This window comes from Dendrobates tinctorius, unplaced genomic scaffold (genome assembly GCF_039654945.1).
Source record: "Dendrobates tinctorius isolate UK_male_01 unplaced genomic scaffold, ASM3965494v1 ptg000164l, whole genome shotgun sequence".
In the NCBI taxonomy this organism is placed as follows: domain Eukaryota; kingdom Metazoa; phylum Chordata; class Amphibia; order Anura; family Dendrobatidae; genus Dendrobates; species Dendrobates tinctorius.
Genome location: NW_027361831.1, coordinates 7401411 through 7425158, shown reverse-complemented (window position 1 = coordinate 7425158; position 23748 = coordinate 7401411). Strand labels below are relative to the sequence as shown.

The 23748-nt window shown below is 43.7% G+C and overlaps 1 protein-coding gene across 1 annotated transcript in view; it reads left to right on the top strand.

Annotated features, from left to right (window-relative positions):
• Positions 1–2695: 2695 nt before the first annotated feature.
• The window catches only part of LOC141052956 (uncharacterized), a 123038-nt gene continuing 101985 nt past the window's right edge, over positions 2696–23748 (top strand). Inside the window, 6 exon segments of the mRNA XM_073550294.1 lie at positions 2696–2785; positions 14667–14816; positions 14946–15125; positions 15208–15331; positions 15415–15512; positions 18160–18185. Of these exon segments, the coding sequence (XP_073406395.1) occupies positions 2759–2785; positions 14667–14816; positions 14946–15125; positions 15208–15331; positions 15415–15512; positions 18160–18185 (605 nt within the window). The 5' untranslated portion in view covers positions 2696–2758.

The window sequence follows — 23748 nt, the reverse complement described above, 5'->3', positions numbered from 1 at the left end:
CGAGCCCGTTACCCTATAACTGGCAGCCGGACCAGGGAACTGGTGGGACGCTGGTGGGTCTGGAGCACGAGTGGGACAGAGATTGCCCAGTAGCGGCACAGGGATTGTCTAATAGTGGACGACCACACGCCGACCGACAACGACGGCGCGGGGCGGGGGTACCCGGGGACTCGATATGGACTCTTTATACTGCAGAAGGGGACCCAGGCCTACGCGAACTAGGGAAGGGCAGCGACCAGAATTCTGTGGCAGCTGAGCATGTGGACAAGGAAAAGACCCGTAGGACTTGATTACACTGCACAACTTCAGGTATAGAGAACGTAAAGTTTACCAAAGTAAAGTCACACAGTACATAAACCAAACATGACTATGCCAGGCTCCCGATTCTTCATCTCCCAGAAGGGTACCACCCAGTGGACCTCAAGGCACCAACTGATCACCGAGGCACAAATAGGCGGGACATCAGGATGCAGGCAGGACATCAGGGTAAATGAGGACATCAGGACACAGGCTGGACATCAGGGTCACCCACAGGACATCAGGACAAAGGCAGGACATCAGGTTCACTGGCAGACATCAGACAGGAGTAGTTCGGTTCCGGACATCCAACACGACCTACAGGCACCACTGCGGTCATCAGGCTCCAGGCAGCGGTCATCAGGCTCCGGGCATCGGACCTAGGAAGGAACTCAAGCGTGATGGTGCTAGAACCGCAGGATTGCTAGGCCTGCATGGAGCTAGCACCGCATGGTAGTCAGAGCCCAGGGTAGTAGATGCTCAGCAGAAATACTGGTTACAAGAGACTCAGAGTCTCTGGGTGTGAGGCTCCAGACACAACACAGCAGACACAGTTTAGACAGGGTCAGGTACAGGATCAAGGATTCAGGCCTGGATATACCGCCCCCAGGACAGGTGCAGGAACAGGGCAAAATAGGAATCAAGGCAAGGACTTTGGTACCAAAACATAGACAGGAGAGGTCCAGGATCACACATATGGCAAAGTTCAGGAGCTTTGTGAGTAGCTCTGTCCCTGCCCATAGGGCAGGGGAACTTTATGTAGGAGCTGCCCCTCAACAATTGGCTGGGGACAGCATTTCAAGTACACACACTAACCCTGATAAAAGCAGGGGAGATGTGGCCATGCATGCCCTAAGCATAAACAGAAGCCATTACAGCACAGTCATTGCAGGAACTGAGACTCAGGGCACTTGGCAGCGGCTGCACGCCCAGACACACGTGGAAAGTCATGCACCAGATGCAAATGACCTCACAACCCGCAGACAGCTTCCACAGCGGCAACCAGGAATCGCGCATGCGATTAAAAAAGGGTTAAAGCAAAAATATGCATTGTCACGCCGACAACCAGGTACAGACAGAACGGCGTGATAGGTATGAGCCCTAAGAGACTGGGAGAAACTTCTACCAAGAGGCCCCAAATCTGTAAGAGAGAGTGCAGACCCCCGGGACTGAGCCCAGGGCAGGAAAATGGGGTTTTAAGGGGGGATCCAGGTGTGTCAAGGTGGGGACACACTAAATACATATGGCTCCACTTTGTACACGTCGTACACACGCGGCTCTACTCCGCACACCTCATACACACGCGGCCCCGATCCATACACACATGGCCCCGTTCCGTACACACCCGGCTCCGCTCCGTACACCTCGTACACACGCGGCTCCGCTCCGTACACCTCGTACACACGCGGCTCAGCTCCGTACACCTCGTACACACGGCTCTGCTCCGTACACCTCGTACACACGCGGCTCCGCTCCGTACACCTCGTACACATTCGGCTCCGCTCCGTACACCTCGTACACACACGGCTCCGCTCCGTACACCTCGTACACACGCGGCTCGGCTCCGCTCCGTACACCTCGTACACACGCGGCTCCGCTCCGTACACCTCGTACACACGCGGCTCCGCTCCGTACACCTCGTACACACGCGGCTCCGCTCCGTACACCTCGTACACACACGGCTCTGCTCCGTACACCTCGTACACACACGGCTCCGCTCCGTACACCTCGTACACACACGGCTCCGCTCCGTACACCTCGTACACACGCGGCTCCGCTCCGTACACCTCGTACACACGCGGCTCCGCTCCGTACACCTCGTACACACGCGGCTCCGCTCCGTACACCTCGTACACACACGGCTCCGCTCCGTACACCTCGTACACACACGGCTCCGCTCCGTACACCTCGTACACACACGGCTCCGCTCCGTACACCTCGTACACACACGGCTCTGCTCCGTACACCTCGTACACATTCGGCTCCGCTCCGTACACCTCGTACACACGCGGCTCTGCTCCGTACACCTCGTACACACGCGGCTCCGCTCCGTACACCTCGTACACACGCGGCTCCGCTCCGTACACCTCGTACACACGCGGCTCCGCTCCGTACACCTCGTACACACGCGGCTCCGCTCCGTACACCTCGTACACACGCGGCTCCGCTCCGTACACCTCGTACACACGCGGCTCCGCTCCGTACACCTCGTACACACGCGGCTCCGCTCCGTACACCTCGTACACACGCGGCTCTGCTCCGTACACCTTGTACACACGCGGCTCTGCTACATCCCCCCTGTAAACCCCTCCTGACCCCACACAGAAACTTCCCCTCATCCAGCACCATGACAACCAGCACAGCAGAGTCCTGCATACACTGAGGCCCCTGATCATGTGACCCCTGACTCCTCCCCTCCTGTGACCTCATCCCAGGTCCTGTGCGCACAGAGCAGCCATATATGTGGAGTGCGGCTCTGCAGGTGGAGGTAGGTGCTGGAGATTCCCCATTACTGGGCACAGTGGGACATTAACCCTTTTAGCGCTCTATTTTTGTCTTTTTCTGTTGCCACCTCGGTGATATATAACACAAGAGACCCCCTTATAGCAAGACATTAATAAAATTCTCCTGAGAGGTGGAGATTGGGACCGGATTATTCTCCAAAGGGAGTCAAAGTGGATTTTTTTTGCCTAATTACAGTATTTCTGCACAGTCTGAATGACCATTTAAAGGGGTATTCCCATCTCCAAAATCCTATCCCAATATATAGTAGGTGTAATAATAATATTAGCAAATACCTTAAATTTAGAAATTGAGTACAGTTCTTCTGATTCGCTGTGTTGCTCACCCCATGTGTAGGGCATTGCAGTAGATTAAGTGTCCGTGGTTACAACCACTCATCTAGGGACAGTTATCTAAGCTACTGCAATGCCCTGCACATGGGGTGAGCGACATAGCTAATCAGAAGAACTGTACTACCTGTCTAAATGAAGCTATTTGGTAATATTATTATGCTTGCTATGTGTTGGGATAGTATTTTGAAGATGGGAATACCGCTTTAGCATTCAGATGCTTCACCTAATTTCAACCTCTGCTTCCTCTCGGCGATCCCCTGCTCGTTGTTTCATATGACTTATTACCTCTGAACCATAAGAGAACCCTGCCTACAAAATACCTCTATAATACCCGTTGGTCCATTCTGATTGAACATTGATTTCTCACTTGTTAGTGAGTAACCTGATTGGTTATTATAGAAACGATTATACATATGGCTTATTGAAATATCGGTTCTTGTATCTATTAATCACTCGGTATCAATGATATCAGTCACACTGGGAAAGTAGTGTAAGGTTACTAAGGGTTACCACAATTTTTCTTTACTGTGGGTATATACTTTTAAATATAATAGAGGAGGGATCTGCCATTTCATTGGAGGGCATTATTTGGAATGGGTCACACACCATTGTGCTCTAGAATGCATCTTATTGGCTCAATCCTTGTGCTATTGTGTGTTCCGCTAGGATCTCTGACCTACCTCAGCCAGCGTGGTCATGTCTGGTGCTGTTTTACAGAAAGTGCGGAAGAAAAAAGAAAGGTCATTTGCAACTTGTGCCATACCAAATTCAGCAGGGGCCAGACCACCACCAGCATGCTCAGGCACATGTCATCAAAGCACCTGACTAGGTGGGCTGATAATATTTGGTCAGACCCAGGGATGGCACAAGTGCTACTGACTCCGAGGATTGCAGGCCCTAGTTCCATCGGGATTTCCTAAACCTACACCAATTCCTTCACCCTCGCCTCCTTAATCTCCATCTCCGAATTGTCATCTTGGAGCATGGCGTCCATATCAGTTTCAAGCTGAAAGCACTGCAGCACTGCCTCGGTGACACAACAGCGCGCTTTGCTGAAACTAATTTGTTTAGGTGATAAACAACACACCACCGCAGAGTTGTGGAAAGGTATACCAGACAGATGTGTGGCTCTCGCCGCTGAACCTACAACCAGGCATGATCGTGTGTGATAATGGACGTAACCTGGTGGCTTCTCTGAAGCTTGTCAAGCTCGCACATGTACCATGCCTTCCCCACATGCTCAACTTAGTGATTCAGAGGTTTCTTTAAACCTACCCAGATTTGCCTGAGATACTTGTGAAGGTACACCGCTTGTGCTCCCATTTCTGCAAGTCAGCTACAGTCGCCACCGGCCTGGCAGTGCTGAAGCAGTGCTTGCAAGTGCTAGCTCACCGACTGGTGTGCAACGTGACCCCATGCTGGAACTCTACCTTACACATGTTGGCAAGGCTTTGTGAAAAGCAGAGGGCAGGTGAATACAAGCTACAACTTGCCCTTCGGTATTCCAGTCAGGCTCCGAACATATTAACTGACAAGTGGGCATGGATGTCTGACATCTGTGAGGTTCTACGAAACTTTGAGGAATCAACCAAGATTGTGAGCAGCGATGATGCCATAATTGGTGTAAACATCCCGCTTCTGTGACTACCAAACGCTCTCTGCTCACAATTAAAGAGGATAATGAGGAGCAAGAGGAGGATCAACAGGACATGGTTGCCTGTCTACATAGTGGACTACTCACACCAGCTTCATCCCAAATGTTAAGTGTGGATGGGCTGAAGAGTAGGCGATGGAGAATCTTCCTCCTGGTGGGGACATGGAAGTCTTGCCTGTTAGGAGTCTGGCACACATGGCTGACTTTTATGTCCCACTGCCTTTCCTGTGACCCTCGCGATATATGCATTTTGGCCAACATTGATTGCTGCTTTTTCACCCTTCTCGACCCACGCTACAAGGAAAACTTTCCATCTCTCCTTTCTGCGGCAGACAGGGCTAGTAAAAATTGTGCAATACCACAAGGCCTTAGTCAAACAATTAGTTGAGAAATTACCATCTGACATCGCTGGCGGCACAGCTCATAGTTTCTTGGGAAACCAAGGAGGAGAGACGAGGGAGATGCACACCAGGTCCAGTGGAGGCAGGGAAACACTATCAAACAACTAGGACAGTTTCATTAGACCCTCCCAGCGCCAAGGCCATGATGCGTAGATTAGTCTGACAACGAGGGAAAAGTTTTGGAAGATGATGAAGCAGTAACTAGCCAACCTTAGTAGCATCTTTTTTGATTCCTCAGTGACATACAGTTATTTAGTCTCCAAGCAGGACATGTAACATGAATTGTAGCTCTACGCCTTGATGGTGCTGGTTTGCCCTGCCACTAGCGTTTTGTCTGAGCAGATTGTTTAGTGCTGATGGGGGGCATAGCTGATAAGCACATCCGCCTGTCAACTGAAAATGCTGACAGGCTGACTCTTATCTAAATGAACAAGGCCTCGATTGGCCCAGACTTTTCAACCCCACTGGATGACAGCAGCTGAGCATAATGCCAGTTCAAATGTTCCTTTTTTTTGGTATATTCCCATGCACCCCTTCCCGCCCCAAAAAAGGGTAAATAGTTCATGTTTTCTTCTTTTTCTTTCTCCTTTTGTCATCCTCTTCCTACACCATAATAATAGGGTTATCACTCGGCACTCACTCCAAATTTTTCCCGGGTGTGTTGATTCCCTCCTTCATAATTTTTACAAGATGTGTATGAGGCCTACTTCTACAATTCTCTTACATATAAGTATACCCCCCCCAGGGATAAATGTTTTTCAGCCCTTGCACTTAGTACATAGGCTTTACCAGTTTACCAGTCCCACTAAACTGGTAGACACTCCTTTACATGTCTTCCAGGGTGTATTGCAGTCCGTCCTTCTAATTTTTGGTAGCTCTTGCACTTAGCACACAGGCTTTATGAGTCAAGGAGTCCCACTATATAACAATTTTCGCAGAGTGTGTATGAGGCCCTTCTTTATGTCTAATAGAGGGTGTATCAAAGTTGCTATTCTAATTTTTGGTAGTTCTTGCATTGCATAGGCTTTATGAGTTTGTCCGTCCTTCATCAATTAAACAGGATGTGTCTGACCAAGTCACACCCGCCACATGGCCAGATAAGGCATTAAGATGTTAAAATTAAATTGATTGGTGTGTGTAGTATTTCCCTCTCTATTTTTCAACCGACTTGGATCGATGATCAATCAAGATGCAGAGACGACACAGAAAGTGAATAAGAGGGTAGCTATGGGCAACTCAACAATGAAGTCACTAGACATGTTCTTCAAATCGATGAACATTTCACTGGCGATGTTCTTCAAATCGATGAGCATTTCACTGGCGATGTTCTTCAAATCGATGAACATTTCACTGGCGATGTTCTTCAAATTGATGAGCATTTCACTGGCGATGTTCTTCAAATCGATGAACATTTCACTGGCGATGTTCTTCAAATCGATGAGCATTTCACTGGCGATGTTCTTCAAATCGATGAGCATTTCACTGGCGATGTTCTTCAAATTGATGAGCATTTCACTGGCGATGTTCTTCAAATCGATGAACATTTCACTGGCGATGTTCTTCAAATCGATGAGCATTTCACTGGCGATGTTCTTCAAATCGATGAGCATTTCACTGGCGATGTTCTTCAAATCGATGAACACTTCACTGGCGATGTTCTTCAAATCGATGAGCATTTCACTGGTGATGTTCTTCAAATCGATGAACATTTCACTGGCGATGTTCTTCAAATCGATGAGCATTTCACTGGCGATGTTCTTCAAATCGATGAACATTTCACTGGCGATGAAGACACATCTTGTACATAGTCTGGTCTTTTCTGTAGTAATATATGGATGTGAAACCTGGACGATAAAGAAACAAATCAGAAGAAGAATCAACTCTCTCAAAATGTTATGCTGGAGAAAGATGCTACCAATGCCATGTATGGCAAGAAAAGTAAACAAATCAATTTTGGAACAAATCAAGACCGACATGTGACTCGAAGCAAGAATCACCCACCTACGACTTGCCAACTTTGGACACATACGAAGAAAGCATTCCATTATTCGAGTCTAGCCTGTCCCAACGTCTGACCTGCTCAAATTGAGTACCGAGCACTCGAGCATTTTAGTGCTCGACCATCATTGCCCAGTACATCAATTAAAAAAACTAAAGTGTATATATTTCTTAAATTAAAATTAATATAATTATTTATCAAATTAACCTGAGCTAATTTTGACCTTAATGATCAGACTAAATTTTTTGAAATCTTACCAGTGTCACTTTGTGGTAATAACTTTGGGAGGCTGCAACGGATCCTGGTGATTCTGAGACTGTTTTTCATGACATAACGTACGGTACTTCATGATAGTGCTAAATTTTGGGCGATATGATTTGCACGTATTCATGAAAATATGGAAATATGCCAAAAAAAAATTACAATTTTCAAATTTTATATTTTTATGCCCTTAACTCAAATAGGTATACCAGACAAAATAATTAATAAATAACATCTCACACATGTCTACTTTACATCTGCATCATTTTGTACGCCTATTTTTTTTGTTTGTTAAGTTAAAAGGGTTAAAAGCAATTTCTCATTTTTATGGTGGTATACAGTAGCACTAATGTTCACAAGGGTCTTAGCAGCTGAATAAAGACAATAGCCACCACCCACTTGTCATTAGACGTAAAAGATAAAATGTATATTTGCGCTTAGACCTCAAGTCCTAGTGGGATATGGTGTTCCTTATGGGAACCCTACTAGCAGCAAAAACAAAAAAGGTGTTGGAGCAATTAAATCAAGAAAGCAAGATGAGAACAATATGGGCTGTAATCTAGAGAAACCCAAAAATAAATCACAATAACAAGCTCAATAGCTCTTGTTACACAGGTTAATAGCAATCAGGCATTTTGGGTTAAAACAAATGTTAGTTCCATTTTTATTCATTTTTTATTATCTTTAATTTCTAATAAGAAAAGAAATACACCGTGCTATACTGGGAAATGAAAAAATAATATAACTGAGTACTCACTTGCTGGTGTGTGAAAAAAATCATGTGGTGGTGGATGTATAGCAGTATCCTGAGACTATTCACCTACACTAACGGGCTCACCCCCATTTAACCCTATATTATCTACTCAGCAGTTTTGGCATCCAAATGAAAGGCAATATACATCTATGACAAAGTGAATAGTCTCAGGATACTGCTATACATCCACCACCACGTGATTTTTTTCACACACCAGCAAGTGAGTACTCGGGAATATTATTTTTTCAGTTCCCAGTATAGCGCGTGTATTTCTTTTCTTATCAGCTTTAGCTCTTTTAAACAGGCCTGTTATTGACCGGCTGCATCTGGGAATAGTGGACCTTCCTTCTCTGTCCAAGTGGACTGGCGCCAGGGTGTTAATCTTAAACTAATTTACATCTTTAATTTCTTATTTTTCCAACAAAACGTACAAAACCATTTTTTTTAGGGATCACCTCACATTTGAAGTGACTTTGAGGGATCTATACGACATAAAATACCAAAAAGTGCCACCATTCTAAAAACCCTCAAAGTCCTCAAAACCACATTCAAGAAGTTAATTATCCTTCAGGTGCGTCACAGAAATTAATATGTGAAAGGCGAAAAATAACATTTTACTTTTTTTTCACCAAAATTTTACTTCAGCCCCAAATTTTTTACTTTCACAAGAATATCAGGAGACAATGGACCTCAAAATTGGTTGTGCAATTTTGGATTGCAAACAAGGCTGAAATCGAGATCATACGCCATGTTGCATTTGGAGAGGCCCTGATGTGCCTAAACGGTGGAAACCGTCACAAGTGATCTCATTTTGAGATTAGACCCCTCAAGGATTTTATCCAGAGGTTATGTGAGGATTTTTAACTCAAAGGTGCTACCCAGAATTTGATATTAGGTTGTCATATTGAATATGTCATCATTAGTGTTGAGCTCAAGTGATCACTACTCAAGTCTGCATCAGGATGCTCAAGTATGCACCATGTATCGCTGGTGCTCGAGCAACCCCCAATGCAAACTCTAGTAAGCAAGTACTTGAGCTCAACATTAGTTGTTATATAGTCATCTTTTTTTAACTTTTGAGAAAAAAACAATGCTAACCCTAGCTCAGCCCTAACCCTAATGGCAAAGAATGAAAGACATAACAATTATAAAATAAAAAAAGTAACCTGACTAAGGGGTATGACACAGGTGGGATGACATACTAATTATTGGCTCTTGATCACTGTTACAGGGTCTATGACAGTGATCAAAAGAAACTAGTAGGAAAAATCCCTGCTGTTGCCAGGTGCCGGCTGGCAGATCTTGGCGGGCGCACTGTGCAAGTCATCCCGGCACTGTGCCCTCCTTTTTTTTTTAACGAAGAGGCGGAGGACCGAGGGACAGAGCTGAAGGGATCGTGGGATGACGGAGGTACCGGGGGGAACTTGAGGACCTCATTTCTTTCTCCACTGGCATGTGTATCATGTCAGAAGAGAGAGAAATTATTTTTATGGCTGTAAAACTTTTTTTTTTTATGTGATCGCCGACTTGAATATCCGGCCCTGATCCTTTTCGATTGCGCAGGAACAGGAGCTGTGGGCCCGGAGTTGCCACCGTTTATTAAGCTAATATGACAGCTGACACCCGGCTCTCGCAGCCATGAGCAGTGCACGCACTGCTCCCGGCTGTTTAACCCAGTAAATACTGCAATGAACATCGATCACAACATTTAGAAGGCTGAGAGAGGGAGTGGGCACCCTCTCCTGACAGATCGACGTCCTCGCGTTGGCCCGATTGTTGTCATCATGAATGCTTGTGTAAATGCAGCAATGGCAGTTATAATGCATTGCAATGCTGTATAACGGCGATCAGAGCCATTAAATTAAAAGTCCCATAGAGGAATGAAGTAGCAAAGCAAAAAATAAATATATATAAAAAATATAAACATATTTTTTAAAAAAACACCTAAAATTATACCGATTTAATACATATTTTTGATGTAAAAACAAAAAAGTACACATACAGTGGTGTGAAAAAGTATATGCCCCCTTCCTGATTTCCTATTCCTATTGTTTTGCATGTTTGTCTCAGTTATATGTTTCAGATAACCAAACAAATGTAAATATTAGACAAAAATAACACAAGTAAACTCAAAGTGCAGTTTTTAAATTTAGGTCTTTATTATTAAAACTTATAACTGGTTGGGCCACCCTTAGCAGCAACAACTGCAGTCAAGCGTTTGCTATATCTGGTCTGGTAGTGAGCCTTTTACAATGCTCAGGACAAATTTTAGCCCACTCATCTTTGCAGAATTATTGTAATTCAGCCACATTTGAGGGTTTCCAAGAGTGAACCGCCTTTTTTAAGATTATGCCACAGCATCTGAATCGGATTATGGTCAGGATTTTGACTAGGCCACTCCAAAGTCTTAATTTTGTTTTTCTTAAGCCATCCAAAGGTGGTCTTGCTGGTGTGTTTTGGATCATTGTCCTGCTGCATAACCCAAGTGTGCTTCAGCTTATGGTCACTAACAGATGGCCAGACATTCTCCTTCAGGATTTTTTGATAGCAGATTTCATGGTTCCATTCATCATAGCAAGTCTTCCAGGTCCTGAAGCAGTGAAACAGCCCCAGACCGTCATATTTTACTGTTGGTATGATGTTCCTTTTCTGTAATGCTGTGTTACTTCTACTACAGATGTAATTGGACTTACACTTTGCAAAAAGTTCAAAGTTTGTTTAATCAGTCCACAGAGTATTCACCCAAAAGTCTTGGGGATCATAAAGATGTTTTTTGGCAATACTGAGACAAGCCTTTATGTTCTTATTGCTTAGCAGTGGTTTTCCTCTTGTAACTCTGCCATGCAGGCCATTTTTTCCCAGTCTCTTTCCTACAGTGGAGTCTTGAACACTGACCTTAACTAAGGCAAGTGAGGCCTGCAGTTTTTTTGCTGTTGTTGGTGTACGCAAGGACATGCGTTTACATGCGTTCGCATGCTTTTGCATATGCATGCGTCATTTCGAGGTGTGCTGCGGTGTGCTGCGGTGCGTAGCGAACGCAACATGTTTGCATTTTTTGAGGAGTCAAATATGCGCAGGCATGCGGACGAGTGCGTAAAAACGCATTACTGTCTATGCGTTCGATATGCATGCGTTATTCAAAATACATATAGAAATCCCATGATACATGCCCATTTTTGTCTGGTGTCATCGAACGCATGCGCATAAACAATGCAAACACGTAAAAATGCATGCACACACAGCGTTTTTTCCCCATCATGCGTTAAGATGATGCGCATAAAAAACGCTGCGTAAACATGCGTTTTTGCATGCGTTTGCGCATGTGGATGATACGCTGTGGACTCAAACGCTAATGTGAACCTAGCCTTACTCATACATACCTTCCATTCCTCTGTCGAAAAATGGTGAATCCCCACAGTGCATGCATACAGAGTGACTGCAGACTTATTGATTTGGACCAGACAACCCGATTGTCACGATCAGGAGTGTGACCTTTGGCTGCACACAGCTATTACATGTACAGGGGGCTTATCTTAGTTATCCCACCGCTGCCACAATGTGATGAAAACAGAAAACTAGTCTTGACCTAACAATTTACCGCAGAGGGGCTTATTTTAGTTATCCCACCGCTGCCACAATGTGTTACAAACTGCCGGGATTTATGTATATCCCACTTTCCAGTTCCGCTTTGGGACTTGCAGCTCTCCGGCGCCCCCTTTACCCTCAGGTCAGTCAGGGAACTGCACCTAGGATAATTAGTCGCCGGACGGGCTACTTGTGCACTGACTATTAGGCCCGCTGCAGTGAGGGAATTATAAATGCTCTGGCCACAGCTAGACAATCAGCTTTTAAAACCCGCTCCGTCACTGCCAGCGCTACCCACCTAGCCAAAACACACTTCGCTTCAACCAGCTTCTGATTTCTATATTAATATTTTAAATTAATACAGGGGTTCCGAAGCCAACTCAAATTAGTAGCGGAATCAACTTCACCCACGTGTAAATTCGACATAGAACATAGAGAATGACTAGTAATAATTTTATATTTTACTCCAAAAAGGTATAGTGTTTACAAAAGGTATAAAAAGATTTTACAAGAGGAGACAATTTAAATATGTACTATGCAAATTACAAATAAAAGGGGATTAAGAGAAGAAATAAAATCACGTATTGCTTAGATGATCTTAGGCAGAACCAGGCTGGGGGGATGGGTGACACATCCCAATGTATGTGAGGGTCTTGAAACAACAGTGCCCAGGCAAACTGCCAGGGGGGCTTAGTTGCAGACTTATACAATACGTCTGGGCTTGTGACATCACTAAAGGGGCTGGTTTTAGAACGCCCTCCCCCTGCTTTCAGAGTTCTCATTCTGTTCAGAAAACTTATAACGATCATAGCTGGGCTTGATGACCTAGCAGATTATCGGCAGAGCCATCATTCATCTTCTATTAAAATTATCTCCCTGCTGAGTCCAAACTTGGACGGTCTATTCACCTCTGTTCAGGAGAAATCCATTTCTCCCGTTCTGTTGGCGCTGGAACAGGGAAAACACAGGCTATGAGGCTTAGTCGACGCACGTCCCAGATATGTCATTTTCATATTTCTGTCACTGATGGGGCCCGAGGTATGCCCACTTTACTATCTCCCATATATATATATATATATATATATATATATATATATATATATATATGAAGCACATGGTCTTAGACAAAGAACATTCTTGGCTAATTAGCATTCCTTAGTGGGGAGGGGGAACAGGAAGGAGAGAGAGAAAGAGAGCTGAAGTCTCATGTTACAGGTTATGTGTGAGCAGAAATTTGCAGGCAAAGGAAAGGAAGGGGGGGTCAGACCCTCACAGCTGGCATAGCAGAGTTCAGTATGTGAATAGAAGACTCTGGAATGTTCCAGAAAATGTGATAATCAGGGAAATCTTACGTCATATTTTCCATTATCGTGACACCATTAAATAACATTCATTAGTGCGATCATATAACATACAAGCCTCTGATTGCTCCGGTGATGCCCTGTACTACTGTAGTGCGGTGTGTTTATCCTTGCTTGTCAGTGTGATACTAACTGCCCTATACACTTTAGATAACTGTATACCAATTAATCACAGATATCTTTCCTGACTCCCCCTTACACACAAACATTCAAGTTTTTCTGTGGCCTCTATGAGAGAGTCGCCTACAGACTTCTCTAGAATTATCTACAGGAAGAATAAATGGATCAGCTTCTGAAATTCAGCATGCCAGATCCTTCTCCGGTCTTAAATATATCTGTCCAAATTCCACTAAATATATTGTATAGTTGACCAATCCCACCTAAATCAGTGCTTTCATCTGAATTTAGTCTGTGTATGGGGCCCTTAAGTGATAACGTATTGGATGCTGGGCACAGAGCCGAACTCGTGTCAAACCTTCTTAGATGCCATTTTGCTTCTGACAACAGCAAACGCTGAAACTGCCAGATTTATTCTTGCAGCCGCACCTATGACATCACAGTGGTGAATATATATGTTTAGCAACAAAATGTGTCTTTTTACATGGTGTTTTAGAAGAATTTTCGGTGCCAAATTTCTTTTTAAACATTTCAATGTCTGCATTTTTTCTGGAGTTTCTCTTATAATAAGAGAAGGCTAAGGCCAAAAACAAAATACTTAAAACCCTGTACATGGAGACTTTGGTAACACACAATCCCTATCAGCCGAATTTTTGCAAATATGAAAAGCTTTGAAAAATGCTTCAAACTTCTATATGTGAATCAGACATGAGACCTAACAGGATAAAAGATAACAGTGCGGGGAAGACGGGAAACATTCATACAGACGGCCGGTGGTGATGGAGTCAGTGATGGACTCTGGCCAGATATGTTTCTAGAGCCGTAGTAGAAGATCAAGATGTCGTCCTCATCATGAAGTAGTTATTCCTCCTGTCACGTGTAATGAATATCTCCTGCAGTATTGCTAATGCCGATTCCAGTGTCGGAAAATGAGACGATAATTAGCGTTATGGAAGATGAGTCTATGAGGAACGTATTCAGCTGCCGACTCCGAGGGAGAAACTGCTTGTTGTCTGTGGTGTAAAATCTTTAGGATTTATTAGTAGATATAATGAAACAAACTGAACACTGTAAAATAAAAATAATAATATATTAATGATCTTCCGTACTCCTGTGCCACCTCTGCGTTGGTCCCTTACCAGTTTATCTATCCCCTGGTCTGTCTCGACGAACAAGTCATCCCTACATCCATTCTATTCAGTAGCCATAGCAGGAACTGACAGAGCCAGTGATTGGGAGTATTTAGGAGGTGTCTTAATCAGCAATTCAACTTATGTCCCAGTCCATGCTAGACAAAGAGAATATATACATGTTTCCTCTTTTTATATTATTACATGAGATTCTTTATGATGTTACATTGGTCTTATCTTTTCCCCATTCAGGAACTTACAATATCGGATTGTCTCAGTGGGGATCTTTTATATAATAGAATTTTCCAGATTAATCCGTCCAGGATGGATAGGGACAGGGACAAGATGGCTGTGAAAATGTTACACCTCACCCTAGAGATCCTCTTCCGGCTTACTGGAGAGGTGAGAGATTCTGATGACGTCACATTACATCATTCTTATCTATGGGAATAACAGATTGACAGAACTGGAGAGGTGAGGACTCTGGAAATGTCTGTAGTGAGATTTATTAATGTGTCTCTCCATAACCAGGATTACACAGTAGTGAAGAAGACCTCTAGTGAGTGCTGTCAGGCCCCTGTGTCTGAGGGATGGGGAAGACCCCTGAGCTCAATCACAGGGCCTCCACCTCACCCCCTGATACATGAGGATAACAGTTACCAGAAGATCCTAGAACTCACCTACAAGATGATTGAGCTGCTGACTGGAGAGGTGACACTGCTGGGAATGCTGGGAAATTATACAGTAATGCTATGAAGGGATCGGGGGATGACGGTATCATTGTATGTGTCAGGTTCCTATGAGGTGTCAGGATGTCACAGTCTATTTCTCCATAGAGGAGTGGGAGTATTTAGAAGGACACAAAGATCTGTACAAGGACGTCATGATGGAGGTTCCCCAGCCCCTCACATCACCAGGTAATAGACAGGACTAAAATCACACGGCCTATAATTAATTGTATGTAAAGAATGAATTCAGTCCCTGTATGTGTTTCCTCCAGTTCTATCCAGTGAGAGGACAACACCAGAGAGATGTCTCCATCCTCTTCTTCCACAGGACTGTAAGAAAGAAAATTCCAATTTTCCTCAGGATCATCAGGTAGATGGAGAGAAGGTGTCATGAGATCTCCGCTATGATGTGTAGACAGCTGTGAAGGTCTTGTGCTCAGTCTTGTTTTATCCACCAGTATTATATGTTTTATACTTGTGTAATGAGAACGGTGGAGATGGCAGGATTAGAGCTGATCATAGATGTGACTTCTCCATCTGTCTGTGACTTTTACATTATTTGTTTCAGGGTGAAGATCTGACCCATATTAATACTACAGAGACATATGTGAGGGGTGACGAGTGGTATAAAGAGGAGATTCCTACATATGACTACCCAGGTGAGTAGTAACCACTAAATGCAGAGAAGTGTCAGATTCTTCTCAGTCACCAGCTGGGTCTGCTTTATCGGTGGTGTGATCCGACCACATCACCATTTTGCTTCTAGACCATAATATTGCCCCCCCTCCCCGAAACTATTCAGAATACTTTGGACATTGAAAGCCTTTCTTCTCTAGAACTTTGAACCTGGATGATTCACCTACCCCATGGAATTAGAAGATACTGACTCTTACCTGCCCAGATCTTTAAAATATTAAGCAAAATGCTAGCGCATAAATTGCTTGTGAGGCCACATCTAGAATTTGGGATCCAGTTCTGGGCTCTATATTTAAGAAAGGACAATCAGAAATTAGACTCAGTTCAAAGGCGGGCAACTAAATTATTACAAGGGATGGACGGCCTCTCATATGATGAGAGGTTGGAAAAGTTGGGCTTGTTTAGCTTAAGAAAAAGACGCCCAAGAGGGGATCTCATTTACATGTATAAATAGATGTGTGGTGTAGTGCAGTGGTGTCCACACTGTGCAGTGATGAGGCAGTGACCCAGGAAAAGTTCAAAGTAAAGTCTCTTTCAATGAACGGTGTACTCACAAACAGAAAGTAAATTAGATCCTCTGGATCGCTGCCAGAAAAAGAAAGACAGTCCGTGACCGGTTGCCGTGGGCGACTGCACTGCCGTGTATGCTGAAAGTGCCAGGCCTTTTGGCTCCGCTGGGCCCTGTCTTACCTCAAACTGGTTGAGCTCTGCAAAGCCTTCTGCTCTGCCTGCTTGCAAGACCGAAATTGACACACCCAACCTTCTACTGCAGGGGTTCTTACAAACAAACCTGTAGCCGTAGGCCACATGGAAAACTTGGGGCCGGGGAAGGAAATGGACCATTCTACTATCATCTTGTAGTCCATTTAATAAATAAAAGCCCATGGCTGGTAAAATTGATAAAGCAGTTTTATTCTTCGGGTCAGTACGATTACAGCGATACCTCATTTGTATTGTTTTTTTATGTTTTGATGCTTTTATTTTTTGCATCACTTTATTCTGAAAGCTATAACTTTTTAAACTTTTTTATTTTTTCCACTGATGGAGCTGTATGGCAGCTTTATAGAAAAAGTGCCGGCAATCAAAAATATTTTTAGCTCCAAGCTAACCGTGAATAGCCATACTCCCAGGAATTCACAAACAGCTACAAATGTGACAGAAAACTGAGCCTGAATCCAAAACAGTGGTGCTCTATAGATCACTGCAGCCTGAACACTAACAATGCATTAAACTCCTAGATAGTGTGATCTTGAAAACCTCCATCCCTGACTGTGATATGTTAACGATTACCTGACTGATGTAGTCAAATCTCTGCATCTTAGGGTACCGTTACACCTAGTGATGCACCAGCGATCCCGACCAGCGATATGACGCGGTCAGGATCGCTGGTGCATCTCTAAGTGGTCGCTAGTGAGCTGCCACACAGGCAGATCTCACCAGCGACATCGCAGGGGTCAGGGGTCGCTACTTACCTGTCAGACGCGGCGATCCTGCGTCCTCCCACCCGGCTCCACGCGTCGCTCGTCGGCGCCACAGGAAGCGCCACAGGAAGTGACCGACGAGGAACGGTCCAGGAGCTTCTCGCGCGATCAGCGATAACCAGCGGGGGAGCCGGTCGGAGGTAAGTATCACATGTAGCGATATCGCTAGCAATATCGATATAACGTCACAAAATCGGTGACTTTACAGCGATATTGCTAGCGATATCGCAGTGTGTAACGGGGGCTTTACAGCTTGCTCATCCTGAGCCAGATGGTGCATCATTGTATCAATAAAGTGCTACTTTAGTGAATTAAAAATTATAAGTTTTGAATTTTTATCTTCATTAGTTAATTTTTATAGATTTCTAAAGCTTTTAAAACACATGAAATTTGGGCTTGTTTGATTTTACATTTATTATCATATCTTGGGCTAGAAATAAGATAAAGAGGTGAGAGGGACACCATTTTGTTTAGAATTGTACATGCTTTAACCGCTTCGTGACCGCCGACGGTAGATAAACGTCAGCGCTAGCAGGGCTCTGTGCAGTGCTGACATTTGTCTATGGTCGGCAGTTTTGTGCTGATCGGGCCCCCCACGGATCTTATAACGAGGGGATCCCGGAGCACAATGCTTCCTGTGACCCCCGACCTCATCAAGACCTGAAAAACAGGAGCCCCCAAAAGTGAAAAAATTGTGCTTAAGAACAAAAGAAATGAGTTCCAGGATGAAATCTATCATTTCTGTACTGTGGTTGGATGTTCTCAGAAAAAAATCTGTAAACAGTATCCCATCAGCATGACATGGAAGTGTACAGTGATTCTACATCACATATCACAAAGTGTCCTTATCAACTTGTACTTCATCAGTTTTTCTCAAGAAGTCAGATGTGTTTTAGAGATAAGATCTTTCACCAAGTGTCTCAATATAAAATCCAAGAATTTACAGATGGATTCACAAAGATTCTGGTTACCTGAGTCTTCCTGGAGGATTCGTGGGACTTTTATGAATCTTTGGAATTAAATAGAAAGTTGCAATTCTTGGATTTTTTAGAATAAGGCCATCCATCTCTTTCTATGTAATGAGACCCTTGGAGAGAATATCACGTAATTGCAATTGATAACTTGACAGAGGATTGGTTCAGCTCCTGATGACGTCAGCGTCACACCAGCCAATTAGACAGATCACTGGGAAAGTTTGTTGTAGAGACAGAGATCTCCTCTGATCTCCTGTCAGTGAGAGATTATAGGAGAAATAGTGTGACAAGTGCTGCTGGCAATAGCTGTGCCAGTCAGAGAACTTGTCATAAAGTAAGAAAAACAAATACGGCGGGTTAGGGTTAGTGCTATAGTTAGGGTCACAGTTAGGGTTAGTGCTATAGTTAGGGTTACTGTTAGGCTAAAGCTAGGGTTACTGCTAGAGTTAGGGTTAGTTTTACTGTTAGGCTAAAGTTAGGGTTACTGTTAGAGTTAGGGTTAGTTTTACTGTTAGGCTAAAGTTAGAGTTACTGTTAGGGTTAGTATTACTATTAGGGTTAGGGTTACTGTTAGGCTAAAGTTAGGGTTACTGTTAGGGTTAATGTCAGGCTAAAGTTAGGGTTACTGTTGTTATTATTACTTATTTATATAGCACCATTGATTCCATGGTGCTGTACATAAGGGGTTACATACAAATTACAGATATCACTTACAGTAAACAAACTTACAATGATAGACTGATACAGAGGGGAGAGGACCCTGCCCTTTCGGGCTTACTGTTAGGGTTACTATTAGGCTAAAGTTAGGGTTACTGTAAGGGTTAGGGTTACTAAAGTTAGGGTTAGGCTAAAGTTAGGGTTATATGTATGAGAAAACGCAAATGGCATCGCTATTACCGTTATTGTTCCAAACTGGATCCAGTGGTCATACTGCCGGCTTGCCTTCAGCCTCGGGTGCTCGTCCTTAGAAATCCACAGCGACATCCATAATCCATAGAAGGAGCTGACAATGCCGTTTCGCGCTGAACTAGCGCTTCAACTAGTTCAGCGTGAAACGGCCATTGTCAACTCCTTGTTCACTCAAGCTCTCACTCCCGCGGCCAGTATGTTTTACATGTGCTAATAAAGCAGCAATTTTTTCTTCACTAGCCCGGTGAGTGCGGTCCTTCATTTCTTCTATTGATTAAAGTTAGGGTTAGGCTAAAGTTAGGGTTATTGTTAGGCTAAGGTTAGGGTTATTGTTAGGCTAAGGTTAGGGTTAGGCTAAAGTTAGGGTTATTGTTAGGCTAAAGTTAGGATTAGGCTAAAGTTAGGGCTAGTGTTAGGCTAAGGTTAGAGTTGGGGCAAAGTTTGTGCTAGGATTGAGGCTAAAATTAGGGTTAGAGTTGGGGCTAGGGTTAGAGTTCGGGCTAGGGTTAGGGTTGAGATTAGGGTTAGGGGTGTGTTAGGGTTATTTTTGTGGTTAGTGTTATGGTTATGGTTGGGATTAGGGTTAGGGGTGTTTTGGGGTTAGGGTTATGGTTGGATTAGGGTTAGGGGTGTGTTGGTGCTAGGGTTGTGGTTAGGGTTATGGTTAGGATTGGGATTAGGGTTAAGCATGTGTTGGGGTTAGTATTGGAATTAGAATTGGGGGGTTTCCACTGTTTAGGCACATCAGGGCCTCTCCAAACGCGACATGGCGTCCGATCTCAATTCCAGCCAATTTTGCATTAAAAAAGTCAAACGGTGCTCCTTCCCTTCCAAGCTCTGCCGTGCACACAAACAGTGGTTTACCCCCACATATGGGGTTTCGGTGTACTCAGAACAAATTGCACAACAACTGTGGGGGTCTAATTTCTCCTTTTACCCTCATTAAAATAAAAATTTTGGGGGAAAAGCTTATTTTAGTGGAAAAAAAAATATTTTTTATTTTCGTGACTCTACGTTATAAACTTCTGTGAAGCCCTTGGGGGTTCAAGGTGCTCACCACACATCTAGATAAGTTCTTCGAGAGGTTTCCAAAATGGGGTCACTTTAGGGGGGTTTCTACTGTTTAGACACATCAGGGGCCCTGATGATGCCCGCAGACCATTCCATCAAAGTCTGCATTCCAAAACGTCACTACTTCCCTTCCGAGCCCCACCATGCGCCTAAACAGTAGTTTTCACCCACATATGGGGTACCAGCGTACTCAGGAGAAATTGGACCCCAAAAGTTGTCCAAATCTGAGGCTAAAACTTATTCTTTTTTGGTAAAGATGTAATTATTTTTTTCTTCACAGCCCATTTGTATAAAATTATGTGACACACCAGTAGTATCAATATGATAAAAGACTGCACCCCTAGATGAATTCATTGAGAGGTGTAGTTTGTAAAATGGGGTCTTTTATGGGGGTTCTGCTGTTATGGCACCTCAGGGGCTCTGCCAATGAGACATAGCACCCTAAAACCAGTCCAGCAAAATCTGAACTCCAGTATGGTGCTTGTTCCCTTCTGAGCTGTGCACTGTGCCTCAAAAGTAGTTTTTGACCACATATGAGGTATTTGCATACTGAGGAGAAATTGCACAACAAATGTTCCATTCAATTTTCTCCTGTTACCCTTGTGAAATTTTAAAAAGATTGGGGCTAAACAACATTTTTATGTGAAATATATATATTTATTTTTTAGTTCCTCAGATCAACGTTATAAAATGTGAAACAACTGAGGGTTCAAGGTGCTCACCATACAACTAGATAAATTCCTTGAAAGGTCTAGTTTCCAAAATGGGGTCACTTGTGGGGATTTTCTACTGTTTAGGCACATCAGGGGCTCTCCAAACGTGACATGACACCAGCAGACCATTCCATCAAAGTTTGCATTCCAAAACATCACTTCTTTTCTGAGCCCTGTCGTGTGCGTAAACAGTAGTTTACCCCCACGTAAGGGGTACTCTGTATACACAGGAGAAATTGCACAACAAATTTTGGATTCCATTTTCTCTTGTTAACTTGTGAAAATAGAAGAATTTGGGGCTAAAATAACATTTTTGTGGGAAAAATTTGATTTTTTTCTTATTTTCATGGCTCTACGTTATAAACTTCTGTGAAGCACATGGGGGTTCAAGGTGCTCACCACACATCTAGATTAGTTCCCTGATGGGTGTAGTTTCCCAAATGCTGTCACTTGTAGGGGGTTTCCACTGTTTAGGCACATCAGGGGCTCTCCAAACACGACATGGTGTCCACTAATTATTCCAGCAATTTTTTTCATTCAAAAAGTAAAATAGCGCTCCTTCCCTTCTGAGCTCTGTCATGTGTGCAAACAGTGGCTTTCCCCCACATACGGGGTATCGGTGTCCTCAGGAGAAATTGCACAATTCAATTTCTCCTGTTACCCTTGTGAAAATGCAAAATTTTGGGCTAAAAAATATTTTTGTGGGAGAAATTTTATATTTTTTATTTTCTCAATATTATAAACTTCTGTGAAGCACCTTGGAATTTAAGGTGCTCCACCACACATCTAAATAAGTACCCTGAGGGGTCTAGTTTCCAAAATGGGGTTACTTGTGGGGGTTCCACTGTTTAGGGGCATCAGGGGTTCTACAAACGCGACATGGCATTCGTTAATTATTCCAACAAATTTTGCCTTCAAAGAGTCTTCCAATCCCTGCCATACACCCAAACAGGGGCTTTCTCCCACATGTGGGATTTTGGCATGTTCAGGAGAAAATCTATAACAAATTTTGGGGTCCATTTTTTCCTGCTACCTTTTGTGAAAATAAAAAAAATGGTTATAAAGTAAAATTTTTGTGAAAAAAAGCTAAATGTTCATTTTTTTCCTGCCACATTCCAAAAGTTCCTCTGAAGCACCTGAAAGGTTAATAAACTTCCTAAATGTGGTTTTGAGCATCTTGAGGGGTGCAGTTTTTAGAATGGTATAACTTTTGGGTATTTTCTGTCATATGGACCCCTCAAAGTCACTTCAAATGTACTATGGTCCCGAAAATAAAAAACTTTTTGCAAATTTTGTTGAACAAATGAGAAACTGCTGGTCAGCTTTTGACCCTTATAACTTCCTAACAAAAAAAGTTTCAAAAATTGTGATGATTTAAAATAGAAATATGGGAAATGTTATTAAAGGGAATGTCACTCTTTTTTTAGCCTATCAGCTGCCGGCATTGACATCAGGGGCTACAGCATTACAGAATGTTGTAGATAAGCCCCCGATGTAACCTGAAAGATAAGAAAAACACGTTAGATTATACTCACCGGAGGGGGCGGTCCGGTCCGATGGGTGTCGCGGTCCGGTCCGATGCCTCCCATCTTCATACGATGCCATCCTCTTCTTCCCTTCCTGTAGTGGCTCCGTTGCAGGCGCACTGCTCTACCCTTTTGAGGGCAGAGCAGAATACTGCAGTGCGCAGGCGCCAGACCTCTCCCGACGCCTGCGCACTGCAGGACTCTGCTCTGCCCTCAACAGGGCAGATCAGTGCACCTGCGCCGGAGCCACTACAGGAAGGGAAGAAGGGGACGGCATTGTATGAAGATGGGAGGCGCCGGACCGTGACACCCATCGGACCGGACCGCCCCCTCCGGTGAGTATAATCTAACGTGTTTTTCTTATCTTTCAGGTTACATCGGGGGCTTATCTACAGCATTACAGAAAGCTGTAGATAAGCCCCTGATGTCAATGCCGGTAGCTCATAGGGCAAAAAAAGGGGTGACAGATTCCCTTTAACTATTTTGTGCGACATATTTCTCTGATTTAGGGGCATAAAAATTAAAACATTTCAACTTTTTGCCAAATTTCTTTTTTTTTTTCACAAATAAACGCAAGTCACATCGAACAAATTTTGCCACTATCACGAAGTACAATATGACATGAAAAAACTAGCTGAGAATCGATGGGATCCGTTTAAACTTTCCAGAGTTATTACCACATAAATCGACACTGGTCAGAATTGTAAAATTTGGCCTGGTCATGAAGGTGAAAACAGGCTTGGGGGCTGAATGGATGGCCATTTCACACCAACTGCGCTTCAATGAGGACCCGTTGAAGCTCAGTTGGCGTGAACCGGCCGTTGTCCACAGTTCAGACATCTCTCCCGAGCCTATGCTTTTTATCCTATAATAAATTCACTACTTCAGAACGGTGAGTGCCATCCTTTTTGTTCTTCTTTATATTAGTATCATTTTCACCTATATAACAATTTTTGATGACTTGTTATTCCAATATGTTGGAGACAGAAGGAATAAATAGTTGAACAGCACACTCCACTGGTTGATGCTGTGAGGTCTCTTATCAGACTGTGAACTGTCATTGTCTTGGGGAATATTTCATTTTTACAACATAACCTCTCATTTCTATGGAAATTTTGAGTAGAAATATTCAAACATATAAATGTCAAGGGTATTTTATTCAAAAATATTAATTGATTTTATTCTTGGCAGGTGACTGTACCAGGAGATCAGAGGGACAGCTGACAGCTTCAATTT